This window comes from Microcaecilia unicolor, chromosome 6, assembly GCF_901765095.1.
Source record: "Microcaecilia unicolor chromosome 6, aMicUni1.1, whole genome shotgun sequence".
In the NCBI taxonomy this organism is placed as follows: Eukaryota; Metazoa; Chordata; class Amphibia; order Gymnophiona; family Siphonopidae; genus Microcaecilia; species Microcaecilia unicolor.
The window spans coordinates 113,730,473-113,749,534 of NC_044036.1; the positions used below are offsets into that span (position 1 = coordinate 113,730,473).

The 19,062-nt window shown below is 40.2% G+C and overlaps 1 protein-coding gene across 1 annotated transcript in view; it reads right to left on the minus strand.

Moving 5' to 3' along the window:
* Positions 1–214: 214 nt before the first annotated feature.
* GORAB (golgin, RAB6 interacting) overlaps positions 215–19,062 on the minus strand; it is a 49,153-nt gene continuing 30,305 nt past the window's right edge. Inside the window, exons 4-5 of the mRNA XM_030206532.1 lie at positions 18,814–18,954; positions 215–754 (exon numbers count right to left, since the gene is read on the minus strand). Coding sequence (XP_030062392.1) covers positions 280–754; positions 18,814–18,954 — 616 coding nt within the window. The 3' untranslated portion in view covers positions 215–279. The remainder of the gene's footprint in view (positions 755–18,813; positions 18,955–19,062) is intronic.

Genomic DNA, 19,062 nt, shown 5'->3' on the forward strand with positions numbered 1-19,062 from the left:
TGGTGGTGGGGGATCAAATACTTATTTCCCTCTGCAGAATGCAAATAAATTCATATACTTTCCACAATGTGATTTTCCGGATTTAATTTGTGATGTGCTATCTCTCACTGTTACCAATAACCTACCCTTCAATTATGGGCTGCTCATGTCTTTGTCAGTGGGCAAACTTACAAAATCAGCAAGGGATCAAATACTTATTTCACCACTGTATCAAAGTGTGGGTTGAATTTAAAGTTCTAATTTATAATGATGAAACTGAGTTTATACAGTGTACAGATACTAGGAACTCATAACAGATTCTGCTTTAGCCTCAGTCAATGTAGTTTTTCCTTCTTGATCTTTGTCATTGGTTTGAAGAGCACTTACACAGTTGTTAATGGAATTTTCCACAAGGTTCTCCAAAAAAGAACCGCTTGGGTCCCTTTCCTTCATTTCTGTAATCTGCTGTGTTTGATTTCCCTCCACTGTCTGAGGAAGTTTCTCAGGAGCCGTCTGTGCAGCACTAGCCTGCCTTCTGTTTTCTGCATTCTGTAGCTGTAGCATCTGATCCACCTCTATCTCCAGTTCTAGGTTCTCCTCGTCGGCATCTACATCTAACTGATGCATGAGTTCCTCCAGCTTCTTGGCCTTGCGCAGTTCATTTTGCTGAATGATTGTGTACAAGTGCTCCGTCAACTGTTCCTTGATATCTGTCTTTCTGTGCAGATCCATCTTCGCTGCAATATACTCTACTTCAGCTTTATCAAACCGCTTCCTGAGAGAAAGAAGACAAAGAAATAAGTACTCAGCAACCCAGCTTACTTAGAGGACATTATGTTTGTCTATAATGGTTACAAATGAGCTCTTTAGTGATCTACATTAATAGGAAGTGGCCAGTTAGTGATCAATAATAGGGATGGATGTCTACGGAGTACAATTTCAGGTGGAGAACATAGGATTTAGTCACCAATTTTGTTTTCAATTTTGTATTTTGCCTCAACATTATTAAAGATCCTCTCACCCCCCCACCACCACCACTAATGGGAGTTACGATTCATGCAAGCAGTAACACATGCATTACACAATGCTTGATTACTAAATAGATTAATGTGTGATAATGCTAACATGCATGGAAATGACAATAGACAGTTTATACAAATAGGCTCATTAACTCAGGTATTAATACTGGCCTAAAGAGGTATAGTTAACTTTATCTATTATACAGTTCATGTTAACAGAGGCCACCTAAGGTCAGGCACCCTGGCTATTACTTCTCCCCACTGACGTATCTATCCCCAATATACTATAAACCTGTAAACCTCAACCCCCTCCCAAACTCCTGACTAAAACATCCAAAGAGCCTTTACATTTTGAGGCAACAGGGAGTCAGTCCCTTGATGCTGATTTCACAATGGTAACAAGGACAATCTCACAGAAGTCATGTGCTAAGAATTTTTTGTCAAAGTGGCAAAGGAACCATTTTGAAATTTTATGCACAGACTGGCAGGAGGGATACCTTCTGCTCCTGCCTACAAAGACTAATGACCCTTCAGACGGTGGCCTCTGGGATTTATACAGGCTTTCAAGAAAGAGGCACAGAGATAAACTTTGTGGACTCGCTGTAAATGGCTATGCAGTTTTCAGGGGGAAAAAAATCCCAATTAGCCAATAATGTGGATGTGAGGATTTAGGTATGTTACTAAATTGTGCAGGCTGGGGCTATATTATTTAACAGAATAGATACTTGGGAGGATATAACTGCACAGTACAAATTCAGCTTACAGAAATTATGCAGGGGATATTTCTATCCCTCAAGGCAGTAAAAAAGGAAACATCTTTTCATACTAAGGGGAAGCACATTTTCCATCTTTGAGCAACATTTTTTTTAGTTATAGCATAGTGATATGGCACACTGAGCTAGCAGAAAGTATTGCATTATTTGTGAAGTGGTCCAAAACAGTAGTTTATAAACTCATCTCTACTTGAAAATCACAGTACATTGACCTTATATTGTGCCTAAAGATCACTACCCTACACTTGTCCTTACTGCATCTCATCTGTATATTTATGTATTTGCAAAGGTATCTGTCACCAAGCCCAACAGTTTAGTACATAATTATTCTCTCTCTCCACTCTGTATATATATTATATAATATATTATAATATATATATATATTATATATATATATATATATAAGTTCCAAGCTATCCAATTTCCTCTACAGACATTTTCATGCTCTCACAGGGGAATACTTTCTTCTTACCCTTCATCCCACCCTTCTCCCCTTCCCCCACAACTACTCTACGCATTGCCAAAATATTCACTTGATTAATGTTGCTTCTGGAACAGTATGGGAAGGCTTTTCTTCTGTATCTTGTACAGGCTCATTGCAAGAGTTTAAATAGATTCCAGATTTAATTTCAAATACACGGCAAATCATGACTGCTCCAATATTGTTCTCAGCAGTACAGCAAATGGTATTTGAAATATAAACATTATAATCATGAATTTCTTTAAAATAACTTCCATCTCTGCTTGAAGTGGCATATTTTATAAACACTGGAGAAATCAGACACCTCAGCATATACAGTGAGTATTCTACAGTTTTAAGGCTGGAAAACACATGAGAAGGTAACTATATTAATTCTATAATCCATACAAACGTTTAATATGGAAAGGAGCACCAACACTTCTATAATTTTAGGGTTTTAATTTAGAGCATGCAGCTGACAGTGCAAGGAAGTCCAAAACACAAATTACCCACAGCATTAACTTAAATCCTAATTCCTCAGATCTACCTAGCTAATTTTAGCAACTACTCCTACAATTCCAGTCATGAATCACCCCCAAGCACAGGCAATGCCGCACATAAAACTGCAGGACTGCCAACACTGATGCTTATTTTGGAGGTACATTTTCTAGCTTAGCCACAAGATGGTTACTTTCTACATCACTATGGAGGGAAACAAAAGGATCAGGTCTCACTCCAAATTTAAGATAAACCCCACACCCCCCTCTGTGCACTCATGGGACTTTCTGACTGCACCATGGCTACTTTTTATGTTGCCATGGAAATGAAGGGTGCAATAGGGTGGTGGATGTGGAGTAGAAAACAGACCCAGTTGTTGATCTATCTTAAGAGGTGTGTGAGGTCAGATCTTGTAACTAGATTCTAAGTGCAACGACATTTTAAAGTTGAGGAAAATAAACATTCTGCAAGGGACAGATCCAAGATGGTGGGCACACAGAAGCTATGATTTGTCTGGTTGATTCAACCTATGGAGCAGGTGAGAAATTAGCTCAGGCCGTCAATGATAAAGGCGCCAATCCTCAGTCCAGAATCTCTCGCTCTCTCTTCCCTTACCCCTGCAGGTGGAGGGGAGAGGAAGGAGAGATGCCAGACCTGGATTTGAGATTTTGGCACCCTTTATCGCCAGCTGGCCTTGGGTGTTTCTTTTCCTCATTTTCAAGAACTGTGTTAAGGTTAAATGCAACAAGGACCAAGGGGTTTCCTGCAAGATCTTGTGACTCCTCTTCCTTCAACTGCATGGACTCCATTAGCCATACAGGGACTTTATAAGGACAGGAAAGGAAACGGAATGGAATTTGTTATACTACCTTTCTGTGATTACAATCAAAGTGGTTTTACATATTATATACAGTCAATTATTTTGTACCTGGAGCAATGAAGGGTTATGTGACTTGCCCAGAAGCACAAGGAGCTGCAATGAGAAATAAACCATGTTCTCAGGCCGCTGCATTAACATTAGGCTACTCTTCCACTCCACATATACAGCACACACACAATACAGAGTGAAGAAAAGCTGTTGAGAGCTCCTGAGACTTGGCTGTTACTTTTAGTCCAGAGATGCAAGTTTTCCTACTTCTGCCAATTTCAGAATACGTTATTTAGCAGTTCTGCTGTGTCAGTGAAAATGGATAATAAGAGGGTTCTGAATCTGCAGAAGTGGAAGCCAATGGAATGGCCACAGCAAGATATACGTAGCTAGCTGAAATGATTAACGGACACAGGGAGCAACAAAGGCTCTAATTTAAAGTGGATAGTCCAGGTGGACTTCTATGGTCTATGTCCCAGAAAAGGAAAAGAAAGACCAGGATCAAGTATTTTATAGCACATTCAATATTGGTTTAACCATGAATGATACTGAGTGTGACACTGGGAAAACTGGATGGACCATAAAGGTCTTTATCATAGTACCATAGTAAGTGAAGGCAGATAAAGACCTGAACGGTCCATCCAGTCTGCCCAACAGTCTCATTCATCTCAACAATGAACGTGATATTATATATTAATCATGATCTTTCTTTGTTGTTTCAGGAAAACAGACCACAGAAGTCCACCAGCTTTATCCTTATGTTCCAACTACAGGAGTTGCCGTCAAAGCCTATTCGAATCCATCTTGTCATTTGTGGGACACAGACCGAAAATGTCTGCCCCGGCATTGTCCTCACATTCCAAATTACTGGAGTTTCTGTCAAAGCTCTCTAGAGCCCATCGTAAGCCGGATTGCTATATGCGGGACTCAGACCTCTGAAGGCACAGTTTCCAATTTCTTTGGATTGAGATCCTTTAACACTACTCTTGAAAGAACATTTTGTTTTCTTATTAGACATTTTATGCATCGCAAGACCTCCTGAGGCAGGAGCATAGGCGCCGAAACATGACAGCTGTGTCAAGTCTTTGATGTTCTTTAATAAAGACTTTGATCGAGTATATAAGTCTCCCTTGGTTTGGAAAGTGCCAGATCATCCTACTCCTTTGTTTGCTGCCACATGTATTGTTAGGTAACAGCATGGTGTTCCCCTCAACTGAATGACCAAGCAAATTCTTTTTTTTTTTTGTAACGAGTATTATTATAACCCCCATGCCCATTATGGAAGCCAGGAAAAGCACATCTTATATGCTCACAGTAAAGAGAAGAAGCAGGTACAAAATCCTCACCAACACTGACTACAACTGCAATCTACTTTACAACTCCTGAAACCATCTATTAAAGCCTTGGTGTTTTCTGTGGCTTTTGACCTTCTGCATACTTCTCTGCATCTGTACGGAACAGACAATAGCCTCATTACCATGTGATTTAAATGTACTGTGTGCTGGTGTGTAAGCTAAGCTTTGCACATGGTTAGCTTATGTGCAAAAGCCATTTTTGCAAAGGACACCCACAAAATGCTGAGCTAACTGTGCACAAAGCCTCCCGTGCTTTTTTGCATCACCCCAAAGTCTGATGCAATCTTGCACACCTGGATTTGTCAATGTTAGACTATTATTTTTTACTAAACTTTACATGCACTGTTAAAAAGTTCCTTGGGGAGCACTGATGGGCAGCAATCTTTACATCATACCATAAATTTTCAATTGGATTGGAGTTCAGGGCTCAGACCGAGCAATTGAAGGACATTTACAATTTTGTTCTCTACTTGCAACTTTGCTGCGTTTCACATCATCCATACTGAAAGGTGAACTTCTGCCCCTGCTTCAGCTTCTTGCAAGGCAATCCAAAGACTTTTCTATACATTTTTCCCTTTATTTTTGTATTGATTCTGATGATGAGAAACATCCTCATAACATAAAGTTACTACCACCATGGTTCAGAATAGGGCTGGTGGTTCCTTGGGTTTGTGCTAGGTTTGCACCAACGACGGTTTGTGTTCAGGCCAAAAATTCTATTTTAATTCAATCAGGCCGCAAACATTTTGCAGCGAAGGGCGACTAAAATGATAGCGGGGATGGGACGACTTCCCTATGAAGAAAGACTAAGGAGGCTAGGGCTTTTCAGCTTGGAGAAGAGACGGCTGAGGGGAGACATGATAGAAGTATATAAAATAATGAGTGGAGTGGAAACAGGTGGATGTGAAGCGTCTGTTCACGCTTTCCAAAAATACTAGGACTAGGGGGCATGCGATGAAACTACAGTGTAGTAAATTTAAAACAAATCGGAGAAACATTTTCTTCACCCAACGCGTAATTAAACTCTGGAATTCATTGCCGGAGACCATGGTGAAGGCGGTTAGCTTGGCAGAGTTTATAAAGGGGTTAGACGGTTCCTAAAGGCCAAGTCCATAAACCACTACTAAATGGACTTGGGAAAAATCCACAATTCCAGGAATAACATGTATAGAATGTTTGTACGTTTGGGAAGCTTGCCAGGTGCCCTTGGCCTGGATTGGCCGCTGTCGTGGATAGGATGCTGGGCTCTATGGACCCTTGGTCTTTTCCCAGTGTGGCATTACTTATGTACTTATATAACATGGCAGCAGTATTTCCCAAGTTTTCCTTTGTAAAACAGAAGTCAGGGAGGGCTTTGAGTAATGGTGTCCTTCTTGCCTCCATACAATATAGGCCAGATTTATGCCATGCTTGGGATATTATGCATAGACATGTCCCAAACATCAATATGGAGCACAGGTCATAAATAAGTAATAGTTTGATATCTGGAGACCATCAGATCTAACTGCCTCACACAGCCATCAGAACATACATTTGTTCTATCGCAATGAGCGAAATGGTGTGGTGCAAATCCTCATCGGCTCCTCTCATTATTCAACAACTGTTCATTACATTCTTATATTTTTCTGTAAACCACATATATCTCATGAAAAACTAGTGTTTTTAAAGACACTTATCTAACGATAGCAGCTCAGAGTATCAAAGATATTAAAGATATCAGGGAACCCCCGCCGACATGGCCAAGTTTCGCGTAAAGCTTTTTCAAGGAAGAGGCTCACTTTCCATCCTGTGATCGCTCCTGCATACAAAAAATGGCCGCAGGAGCGATCACAGGATGGAAAGTGAGCCTCTTCCTTGAAAAAGCTTTACGCGAAACTTGGCCATGTCGGCGGGGGTTCCCTGATATCTTTAATATCTTTGATATCTCTGAGCTATCGTTTAAGATAAGTGTCTTTAAAAACACTAGTTTTTTCATGAGATATATGTGGTTTACAAAAAGAAATATAAGAAATAAAGAATGTAATGAACAGTTGTTGAATAATGAGAGGAGCCGATGAGGATTTGCACCACACCATTTCGCTCATTGCGATAGAACAAATGTATGTTCTGATGGCTGTGTGAGGCAGTTAGATCTGATGGTCTCCAGATATCAAACTATTACTTATTTATGACCTGTGCTCCATATTGATGTTTGGGACATGTGTATGCATATTATTTAATAGTCCCCACATCTTCTCCTTTTGGTGGTTTTTTGTGGAGATGCTTGGGATATTGGCATGTACACTCTTTGACAAGTGCTGGCCAAAAAGCCTGCAGGCCTTTTGAAATTGCCATTGGCCTCTTGGTTGCCTCCCCGATTAGTCTGCTCCTTGCTCGAGCAGCTGGTTTGGAAGGACAACCCGATTTGGGAAGGGTCTTAAATATTTGTTCTAACTGCACTCCATTTCTATCCAGCCCCTGATCTTTGCAACTTATCCCAGAGTTCTTTTGCCAGCCCCTTGATGCTTATGGTTGGATCGGCTTTGAACGCACCACCAAGCAGAAGTAACCAAACAGAAATGATCAAATTTACCCCTCCGAAGGGACACCACCTTGTAAGTGGTGGAGGGGCTTCCGTGTTTCAATGACTCAGAGGCTATGCTGTAGGGTTACCCATATCAGACAGGCCTCTGAGGAGAAAAACCAAAGAGTGTCCCAACCTGGAGGATCCAAGATGGCGTTGAGGGAGGATGTACGCTAGTTGAGTTCCTGTTTTACACCAGAATGCCTGAAGAAGAGGGCGTGCTCCCCAGAGAATGGAGAAGAGAAAAGGCAAAGCGTGGTGTTGTCCTCCTTGAACACGGCTGAGGTTCCCATCACTTCTCAGTCTATTTTGGAGAGATTCTGAGTCATAACGTCGGGGATATCGGTTCTTGCTTCGGGGAACAGCAAGGCTTTATTGCCGAATCTCAGTGGAGGGAGTGACTGAGTCCCCCTGTTGGCACGACCCCTCCAAGACCCAGAAATAGTAATGCTTCGCTAAGGAGGTCAATAATGGAAATGCCCGAAGTGGGTTAGGATTTTCACGTGACCCGAGGAGGTCCTGGCGCAGCATCGACTCGGATAATAAACCAACTGGGGGATTGGAGAGTGAGCTCTTCCCCCGAAGATATCTGGAGCGGTTTCTGTGGGAGAAATTGGACTTGGTGAAGCCATAATGTCATAATGGACGTTACTATAGGAACTGCAGCAGAATGTGAATAACTCTCTTCTTCAGATGTTTAAATTTTTCACTATGTGAGTTAAAGAATTTATATTAACACTTATCTAACAAAGTGGAAGTCCAAGATATAAAAATAGAGACTTTGATTACGGAAATGGCTTCTCTATGAAAATCAGACAATTTGGTAATAAAGAATAGTTATCTTTCTTGTAAAAATTGGAATTTCTGGAGAACCAATTAAGGGGAAAAAAAACTTTAGAATGATAAATTTACCTATAATATCCTACATATCAGCTACTGAATTCTTGAAGAAATATTTCTCTGATAATTTGCTAATACATTCTGATAGCCTCCTTTTGGTGACTAAAATTATATTTCCTTTATGTAAGTTTAACCGACATTTTGGAAAATTCAGAAGTTATAGATAGAGTTATATTATTAGTGACTTTCGTCTTTGATTTAGATAGGAATAATGTTTTGAAATTGTATTTCCGCTACATGGTTGATAGTTTTTGGGTTCAAAGATGCATATATTTCCTGACACATCAAGGGATTCACAGATTGGGAGGTGTGAAGTCTTGGCTTTTAAGCCAGGAATCATTGCCCTAGGTGGGACCTTCCTAGCGCGATTCCCTGTAAGTGTTTTATTTCCTTATTACTTATTTGTTTGAACCTAAGAAATTATAAGAGGTTTGTGGAAACAGATGAAGAATGCTCTGCAGCACCTTCCTTCAGTTACCACTGTACCAGCTGCAATAACCGATTAACCTTCCTCCCGCAGAAAATGTGAAGTGTAAGATTAACCATTTTGAGTTTTTCTTATTTTCATTAAGATTGTTTCCTGATCTTGGATCTTCCAATTGTGGACAATTATGTAAATATATACTGTTGAGAGAAAATCCTGCTTATAATCGAACGAGAAAAACGCCCAAGTTCCGACCTAAATCGGGAGATGGACGTTTATCTCACAAAAATGAATAACGCGGTATAATCGAAAGCCAAACCTTGGACGTTTTCAACTGCACTCCATCGCAGAAGCGTACAAAGTTGACGGGGGCGTGTCGGAGGCGTGTGTAAGGCGGAACTGGGGCATGGTTATCACCCGAACAGAGATGGGCATCTTTTCGCCAATAATGGAAAAAAAGTATGCGCTTGTAGCTAGAATTTAGGGCACTTTTCCTGGACCCTGTTTTTCACGAATAAGGCCCCAAAAGTGCCCTAAATGACCAGATTACCCCAGATGGGAATCGGGGATGACCTCCCCTGACTCCCCCGTGGTCACTAACCCCCTCCCCACCACAAAAAATGATATTTCACAACTTTTTATTTTCACCCTCAAATGTCATACCCACCTCCCTGGCAGCAGTATGCAGGTCCCTGGAGCAGTTGTTAGGGGGTGCAGTGGACTTCAGGCAGGTGGACCAAGGCCCATCCCCCCCCTACCTGTTATAATTGTGCTGCTTAATGCTTAGTCGCCCAACCCCCCCCAAACCCACTGTACCCCACATGTAGGTGCCCCCCCTTCACCCCTTAGGGCTATAGTAATGGTGTAGACTTGTGGGCAGTGGGTTTTGAGGGGGATTTGGGGGGCTCAACACACAAGGGAAGGGTGCTTTGCACCTGGGAGCTCTTTATCCTTTTTTTTTTTGTTTTTGTAAAAGTGCCCCTAGGGTGTCCGGTTGGTGTCCTGGCATGTGAGGGGGACCAGTGCACTACGAATCCTGGCCCCTCCCACAAACAAATGCCTTGGATTTATTCGTTTTTGAGCTGGGCGCTTTCATTTTCCATTATCACAGAAAAACAAAAACCGCCCAACTCACAAATTGTCGAATAAAACATGGACGTCTATTTTTTTGCGAAAATACGGTTCAGTCCGCCCCTTCACAGACCCGTTCTCGGAGATAAACGCCCATGGAGATAGACGTTTTTGTTCGATTATGCCCCTCAATGTTTTTCTTTTTATATTAATTTCTATATTTCCTTACATTTATGTGATAAATGTGAATGTAATTAAGTAAAATGATAAAAAAAAAAAAAAGAAAAAAAAAGAAATGATCAAATTTATCTTGTCATCTGGTACAACAGGTGGAACCAATCACTTAACTTAAATAATAAAATGAACAACACGAGTTAAGACTGTGACAATCGCCCAGAAATAAGCTTAAAAGAAACTCTCAAATACTAAAAATTCATACAAATTTCTGCCTCCTCTCCAAATCCAGAGCTTACTACCTTCCACTCTCAATAAGGATACGATGATTCCTCACACACGTCTCAGCTATTTTTCAGTGCTCTGGATTTGATTGGGGAGAAGTAATTAATGTTCCCACTCTAAAATGGTTAGAGTAGAAGGCTTATTTGTGATTTGCATGTGTAAATACCAGCATTTATTATTTGGATTTAGCAGACACCTTTTTCAGTAGTGGCTCAAAGTGAGTTACATTCAGGTATACTAGGTGTTTCGCTGGCCACCTAATTTTGTAGCTAAGGCAACAAAGAGTTTAAGGACTTGCACAAGATCATAAGGAGCAACAATGAGATTTGAACCAAGCTTCCCGCACTGGTGCCTCTAACCACTAGGCTACTACCCCACATAGAAAGCCAAAATTCCATAGTATATAGAGATACCCAAAGGGGGGGTGGGGGGGGGGGGGGGAGTACTCTCTATTTTTTTTTGTTACATTTGTACCCCCGCGCTTTCCCACTCATGGCATGCTCAATGTGGCTTACATGGGGCAATGGAGGGTTAAGTGAGTTGCCCAGAGTCACAAGGAGCTGCCAAAGGAACTATACATGTATGTAGGAAAATATGCACATCACGATTTACACCTGCTCAAAAGCACATATAGGTTTCACGTATAGGTTTTGAAAAGGTACTAATTTGAGGCCTACCCTTTACAGAAGGGATTAGGGGAGTTATCCTTCTTAATCCTCATTATTTTTCTCCTCCAAACAGAAGCAAACAGACTGCAGACGCAGGCAGTCACAGATGCAGGTTTGCAAAATAGCTCACATACATGTATGTGCTGACACACGAGCAAAAGTCAATATTTCATAACTTACACCTGTAAGCTGCAGCGTTTCTAATAAAACGAGGCAAATGGTTCGCATGATTCAATGTTCTTTTGGTGGTAAAGAAAAAGCAGACCGTGTAGAAATGCAGACTTTACACTTTATTCGCTACGAAAGCTCCCAGGTTCTTACACACACATGCCCGTCATAGCCATGTTTTGCCCAGAAACATACGTCATTCATAAAAAGTAAATCAAATCAAAGGTCGAAAACATATATCAAAAAATACAGCACTATTTATATCAAAGAAGAAATAAATAAAAAATATAAATAAATCCTTAAAAACCAAACAAATAATAAATCATTGTTTGGTATGATTTATATGGTAAAAATACTGTTTAGATGTGTTATTTTACCACTAACTTGTGCTGTTTTAGCACAGGTCTCATTTTATGCAGTGAGTCCTAGTTACTATAACTGGGGTTAACAGTAAAATAACAGCAGATAAAGACCTGCATGGTCCGTCCAGTCTGCCCATTAAGATAAGCTCATAGCATATGACACAATATAGCATATATATTCTTGATTATGATCTGTCTTTGCCATTTTCCAGACACAGATCGTAGAAGCCTGCTCGGCACTTGGCAAACTGCTCAACATTTTGATGACATCATATAAGATGGCAAATACAGATTGAACAACGATATAGAGAGGGCAGTGCCCTAAGGCATATTCCATGGTATCTCAAGCCACTCTAACTCATTGCCACCAATGTTCCAACTGCTGCTGTTGGTTTGTTAGAAAAGATCTAACCAATTAAGTATTATGATACAAATCCTATAGCTCTCCAGCCTCCGGATTAAGATGTGTTGTTCCACAGTATAAAGGTTGGAGAAATATCCAGGATGACTGCAATGATAAGCTCCCTAGTTTCAAAGTCAAGTAAAAGGTGTCCAGCTACAGAATGACACAGGGATAAAATCTGTCCTCGTCCCGTCCCCAGTGGATAATTTGTGAATGACAGAAATGTTGTATGACAACTGTGTCAAATTGTTGTAAAAAAATAATAGCAAGACATTGTGTCTTCACTGAGTTTACAGCTCCTAATGAGTTTTCACTAAGAGTTAGAACCTCTGTAGGCCATCCACTTCCTACAAAAAAATGTGAACACTTCCAAGCACATACTACAGGAAAAGAAAAGTATGGTGGCCATGCACAACTTGCAAACTATATGGAAGTACCATGTGCATTTGATTTGCTCCAGAAAATAGCTGGGACTGGGAGCTTAACAAAAGGCTCTGAAAAGTGGAAAGTCACAATCGTGCTAGCTGTGGGGAAAAGCCTACTCCACAGAATTTTCAAGCACAAGACAACTGGAACATTCCCTAGCAATACTGTTGCATGGATGAACATGAATAGTTAACAGATAAACACTCCTTGGATAGAAGGCTAAATAGGAACAATGTAGAAATAGAGGGAAAAGGGCTTTAAAAATGCAAAAGCAGAATAATGCTGATTGATCTATGATGCTTGCTTATTATTTATTTAGATTTTGCTCACACCTTTTTCAGTAGTAGCTCAAGGTGAGTTACATTCAGGTACTCTGGCTATTTCTCTGTCCCAGGAGGGCTCACAATCTAAGTTTGTACCTGAGGCAATGGAGGGTTAAGTGACTTGCCCAAGATCACAAAGAGCAGCAGTGGGATTTGAACCGGCCACCTTTGGATTGCAAGACTGGTGCTCTAACCACTAGGCCACTCCTCCACTCCACTAAGAGTATAAAGGCTACAGTAAAGAGGCACACACAATTAGTTGTGGGCTACGAAAGGCCTGATGAAACATCTTCAACCACCACAGTATACACGTTTTTCTAAGTGCATTTAAGAAAATTCTGGGATCTATGAATGATGGATAATACAGTAGCAATCTATACAAATGGCAGACATTGTGTGCAAGCAACATCTGAAACCATCAGTGGGGGCAGTACAGCATGGAGGAAGTGCCTTTAAGAACTGTGAAAAAACGAGTTTATAGAAAGCTGAGCCTGAAACATGGCATTTGTTGCAACTCTCAAAAGTGAAGAAAAGAAAATGGAAAGAATAACGAATGCAGTGAGATGGAAGAGGAGATCAGCATACTTGGAAAAGTGGCCTAATGGTTTGATTCCCGCTGCTGCTTGAGATCCTGGGGAAACAGGTTCAAATTCCCTCTGCAGCTCTGTGTACAGTAGTGCAATGTGCTACTTAAGATTATGAGCCCACTAGGGACAGACACAGGTCTAAGCGGTATATAAATATTGGAATGAATGCACCACAAAATCTCGTACCTTAACATATGGACAATGATTTAAATTTATTAGGAAATGAGTTTAATGATTATAATGAAAACAAGTGATTTTCAAAACAAAAAATCTTAAAATCCTGATCACAATGCATGACATATACAAAACCTATCACTTGTCCCAAAAGCTGTGATGAGCATAAAGGCACTTTATCTTGAGAATAAATTTCATGAAAGACAATAATATAAGCATACCATGACCATAACCATTTAACATAGTAAATGACAGTAGTATAAACTGTGTAGCGTAATCTCTGTTCTACTATCTTCACACAAAAAGGATTGGTGACATGATGAGCAGAAGAACACAATCGGTGCAAAACATGTTATTTGAACAGTAGCTGAGCTGCTAGCCATAGAAAGCGACACACAAGTCCAGAGTCGCACAACAGCATCACTAATGGTATGATACTCGAGCGTTAAGGTGGACAAGCTGAGCCAGTATTGCTTCTAGTCTGCTGCATGCATGGAGATGGAGTTCCAGTTTTCTTCTTTTGAAAAAAACATAACTATAGTTCCATGCAAACAAAAGGGTAAAATCAGTACTAGGTCAGCTTGCTGCCCTTATTTTTATTATTACATTTGTACCCCGCGCTTTCCCACACAATGCAGGCTCAATGCGGCTTACATAGTAATTTGAAATACAAAGTTAATAGAATTTTAATGAAACAGTAGTAAAACAATGTAAAGTTGGGCTTAGTAGTGTATGATAAGTTGAGCTAGATAATATTTGACTAGGATAAAAGAGGGTAGACAGGATAGGATAGTGTAATTTGGGAGAAAGGGTAAGGAGGGATAAAATTAAGAAGCGATGGAAAGAGAAGGATGGGAGGTTGGTATTTAAGTCAGAACAGAATTGGGGGTGGAAGTTGGCAAGATTAGGTTGGGGCATTTGGGTAGGCTTGCTTAAAGAGATGAGCTTTCAGCATTTTTCTGTCCTCCTACTTAAGGGACGAGTCCTACAGTTACCAAATATCATACACTCAAAAGCAGACTGACTTTGCTGTCTGGAAAGCTATTTCTAGACTGCTGTTGTGAAATTATATCACCCATAATAAATATAATAAAACAATACCCACCACACCCAAGTCCTGAACAATGATATAAACTGCCGCAAAGTCGTGTCACTGTTTTTCTGCTTTGAACACATCCAGATTTCATTGGTCATTTCATAATACTTTGTGTGTGGATTCTGTTTTAATGATGTTCCATTATTTTCAAAGAAACAACAAGAAAAAAAGGACTCCGTGAAAGGCACCAAGGAAAGGACAGCAATGATCATCAAATGAAGAGGCGAAGTGACTGAGCAGTCCAACTGACACCGCAATTTATTGAAAATTAAGTAACACTGACCTGTCACAGCAGTGTTTCGGGATATGTTGCTTATGTCAGGAGTGTGTGACAATTAAAACTCATGCCTATACGTCAGAATAAAATCACTGTCAGTCTAGAGCTTTCTAACGCTCGAAACAATGTGCTGCCACTGCTACCGCAAGTGATGGTGGTTTTCTCCAAAATGTGATGACATTTAGTTGGACTCCTCAGGCACTTCGCCTTTTAATTTGATGGTCACTGCCGACCTTTCATTCCATTATTTTCAAAATTAATGTAAGATTTCACAGCTGCATGTGGTCAAATAATCAGTGAGCAACATGAAACAGACCAGCAAATAAAAGTGCACAAATTTATTGTAAACAAGCATCTGATATGGGCACATTTCACCTTCAAAAGGCTGCATCAATAAAAATCATATCCCCAAATAAAATGTTACATGTATAAAAATAAACTTTTATATGCATAAAAATATTCATACTTAAATAAAACTATAAATATAGCACAATTTATTAAACTAATCAAGATAAAACAGACAAATGCGGAGAAGCGTACAGGTGCAAGTATTTTAAAATGTAAAAGCAGCATGATTTAATCCCGCTAAAACTGCAAAAAAAACCAAACCAAACAAAAAGCAAATTAAATTTATGTTTATATAAACTTTGGTTAGATATTATTTTTATTTTATTTTTCTTACATTTGTACCCCGCGCTTTTCCCACTCATAGCAGGTTCAATGCAGCTTACATATTATATACAGGTACTTATTTGTACCTGGGGCAATGGAGGGTTAAGTGACTTGCCCAGAGTCACAAGGAGCTGCCTGTGCCTGCAGTGGGAATCGAACCCAGTTCCCCAGGACCAAAGTCCACCACTCTAACCACTAGGCCACTTTTATTTATATCAGTGCTCAATATAAATGCTAATTTGCAATATTCATTAATTCTTTATTGTTATTTACCCCCGTTTATTAAGCTGTGCAGCAATGCTGACACAGCCCGTTCAAAGTGTTTATTCTCCTTCTAGGGAGCTGTGTCCTGGCCAGGAAGTTAGATTATGTATTTCAGTGATATCAACTTGTTGGAAATTGACTATCAAAGAACTCTGATTGGTAGGGGTCCGGCTTTGTGGAATAAATTGCCATGTAATATCCACACTATCACTTGTTATAATACTTTTAGGAGAACTGGTTAAGGGTTTTCTTTTTACTTTATATTTGATAGTTATTTACACCTAATATGAACTAGGATAACTATAATGGAAATATATTGCTATAAGAGGGATTATCTCTTTGGTTTGTATCTTTGTTTGTGATTCGCCTTGAGCCACCTCGGTAAAGTGGAATAGAAACGTCAATATTACATTAGATTCGATTGATGTATTTATTTATCTATATGTTTTGAACGTCTCAACAGCTCTACCCCGACACAGCCTTTTGAAGCTGAAACATGGTCACATCAGGTGCTTGTTGACAATACATTTGTGCACTTTTATTTGCAGATTACTGCCTCTCTGTGTGTATTTCAAATAACCAGTGATACAGTTAGAAAAAATAATGGTGACCATTAAACTCATGCTGAGCGGACTTGGTGACTCAGCTGCTTAAGTCATGCACTTCATAAGTACATAAGTATTGCCATGCTGGGACTGACCAAAGGTCCCATCAAGCTTGGCAGCCTGTTTCCAACAGTTGGCAATCCAGGTTACAGTAATCCAGGTTACAGTACCTGGCAAGATCTCAAAACAGTACAATACATTTTATGCTGCTTACCCAGTCCATTTTAATAATCGTTTATGAACTTTTCTTTTAGGAAGCTATCCAAACCTTTTTTAAACTCCACTAAGCTAACTGCTTTTATTATTTATTTATTTGCTGCATTTGTACCCCACATTTTCCCACCTATTTGCAGGCTCAATGTGGCTTACATTATATTGCAAAAGGTATAATCATAAATAGAGTAAGGGTTTGGTCTAATTTGACATATTACTGTAGAATGATTTATATAACACAAAATAAAACAGGTAAGATATAATGACCAATAGTGATATTACATTCTCAGAGACTTCAATGTGCATTTTGAAGCTTTGAGTTCCTAGAAAAGGAATTTGTTACTTTAATGGATGGTCTAGGTTTTAGACAACATATCATTGGCCCTTCCCATCTGAAAGGTCTCCTGCTGGATCTAATCTTCACTCCACAGTTTTTGATGGATTCTGGTTGCAATTAAGGGTAAAAACAACTTCCATGGTCAGACCATCTCCTTGTATACATTCAAGGGTCATTTTCCTTTGAATCTCACATAAAAATAACAGTATCAAAACAATCTCATTCTTTACAGATGATAGATATCCCACAATTTCTCTTGGACTGGCACTTTCCTCCAACTTTTGCAGATGTATTTACTACCGGATAAGGCGGAACATTGGCATCTGACTATGTCAAGCAGTAGAGCTACATGAACCCTGTCGAACATAAGTGCTAAGAAGGGGAAAAAAAGCTGGCTTGGTAACATCATGGGCTTTCAGTTTTAAAGGGTCAGACCAGGAAAGCTGAGAGGTTATGGAGGATAATGAGCAGATTAGACTATGCAACCTCACTTTTTAATGGTCTGCACAATGTTTGATTAAGGGACTCCAATCCATTCAAAACCTCAAAATAAAAGTGGTTTCAGGAGCTAGATGGTACGACAGTTACTCCCTTTTAAGGAAGGCTCAGTAGCTCTCCTGTAAAGCGAGGATGAATTGTTAAGTTTTAGTTCTAATTCATAAAGTTTTTTTTACTCAGGCCAATCCCAATACTTAGCAAATTTACTTATCCCTTATTGTCCGACATGTACGATGAGATCCCTACAACCAAATCGGTTAGTAATCCTTCCATTATCAAGAGCCAGACTAGATAATCAGCATTTTTTAAAATTTGTCCCGAGCCCTGTGGAATTCCCTTCCTAATTATCTCCACTTAGAAACCAATATTTCAAAGTTTAGGAAAGATGTGAAAACTTCTTTAATTTTCCTCTGCCGTTGACTGACCTCTGTGCAACTATTACTGGAAACTTTTATTGACCTCTCAATTTGGGATGATTTGGATGCTTTGTGGGTTTTAATTTTGATTTGTTAACCTGTGTAAGCCATTGCAATCGATAAATATCTGAGTGACAGTATATTAAATACTGTAAATAAATAAATGTCATGACTTACAACACAGTGCTTGGGTCTAAACATTTGTTCACTCCTGGACTACAGGATGAGGATAAAGGTCAGTAGGGCTAGCTGCACTGGGAGTCAGCGGGGGGGGGGGGGGGGGGGGGGGGGGGGGGGGGGGGGCTGGCTTCCTAAGTGGAGAGGGTGGGTGAGGTCAACTAGATAGGGGGGGCAGGTTCTGGGACAGCAGTGACTGGGAGAAGTGGGTGGCTAGCTGGTGGGGATTTAGCCAACTTCTTAGGTGGTGAGGGCTAGATGGGGAGGTTGCTGGGTGGGGGGCAGACAGGGAGATGAGGGTTACTTTGCAGAAGAGGGAGATAGTGTGTTGGGAGGATGGTGGACTATGACTAATGAAGAAGAAAAGGATGACAGAGACAGCATGCACGCTTGGGTGAGGATAGCGTGGAGGATCACTTGAAATAAGAGACTAGAGAAGGAACTGCTTGCTAGCTGTGTATTTTCAACAGTGCAAATCTCCCCCCCCCCCCCCCAAGACACAGAATGAGAAAAAACAAAGTCTTATTACAACCAGGCCCTAAAGTGCTGTAATAGGTCTCGCTCCTCCCCTTCCATTCCTTATCCCACTCTTTTCATCATTAGTGGAGACAACAGGGGTGAAGAGGTTGGAGAGGTCTCAGCCACTGCGTCTTTGAGTATTTGTCAAAGCCTGCACTAATCAATTCAGCATTTGAAAGGTTTTTTTTTATAATTCATTAGCAGTGACATGCAATGCCATCCCTGTCAAAACACCATGACATGAAATTTGGGTCCATACTTAGCATAGTTGTAATCCATGCACGCCTGATCAATTCGGTTTCTAAGAATGCCAATATCGGTGGACACCAGATCATCCAAAGCTTGCAGCTCCTTCTGGATACGCTTCAGTTTCACCGTCTCTGCCTGCGTCCTTTTGGAGCTACATATGCCACAAAAAGAATGCAACGCTTTCTTTAGTTTTCATAAAGTTAAAAAGAATTTTATCTGCATATGAAAAATACACCTGAACATTCACCATGACTGGCTT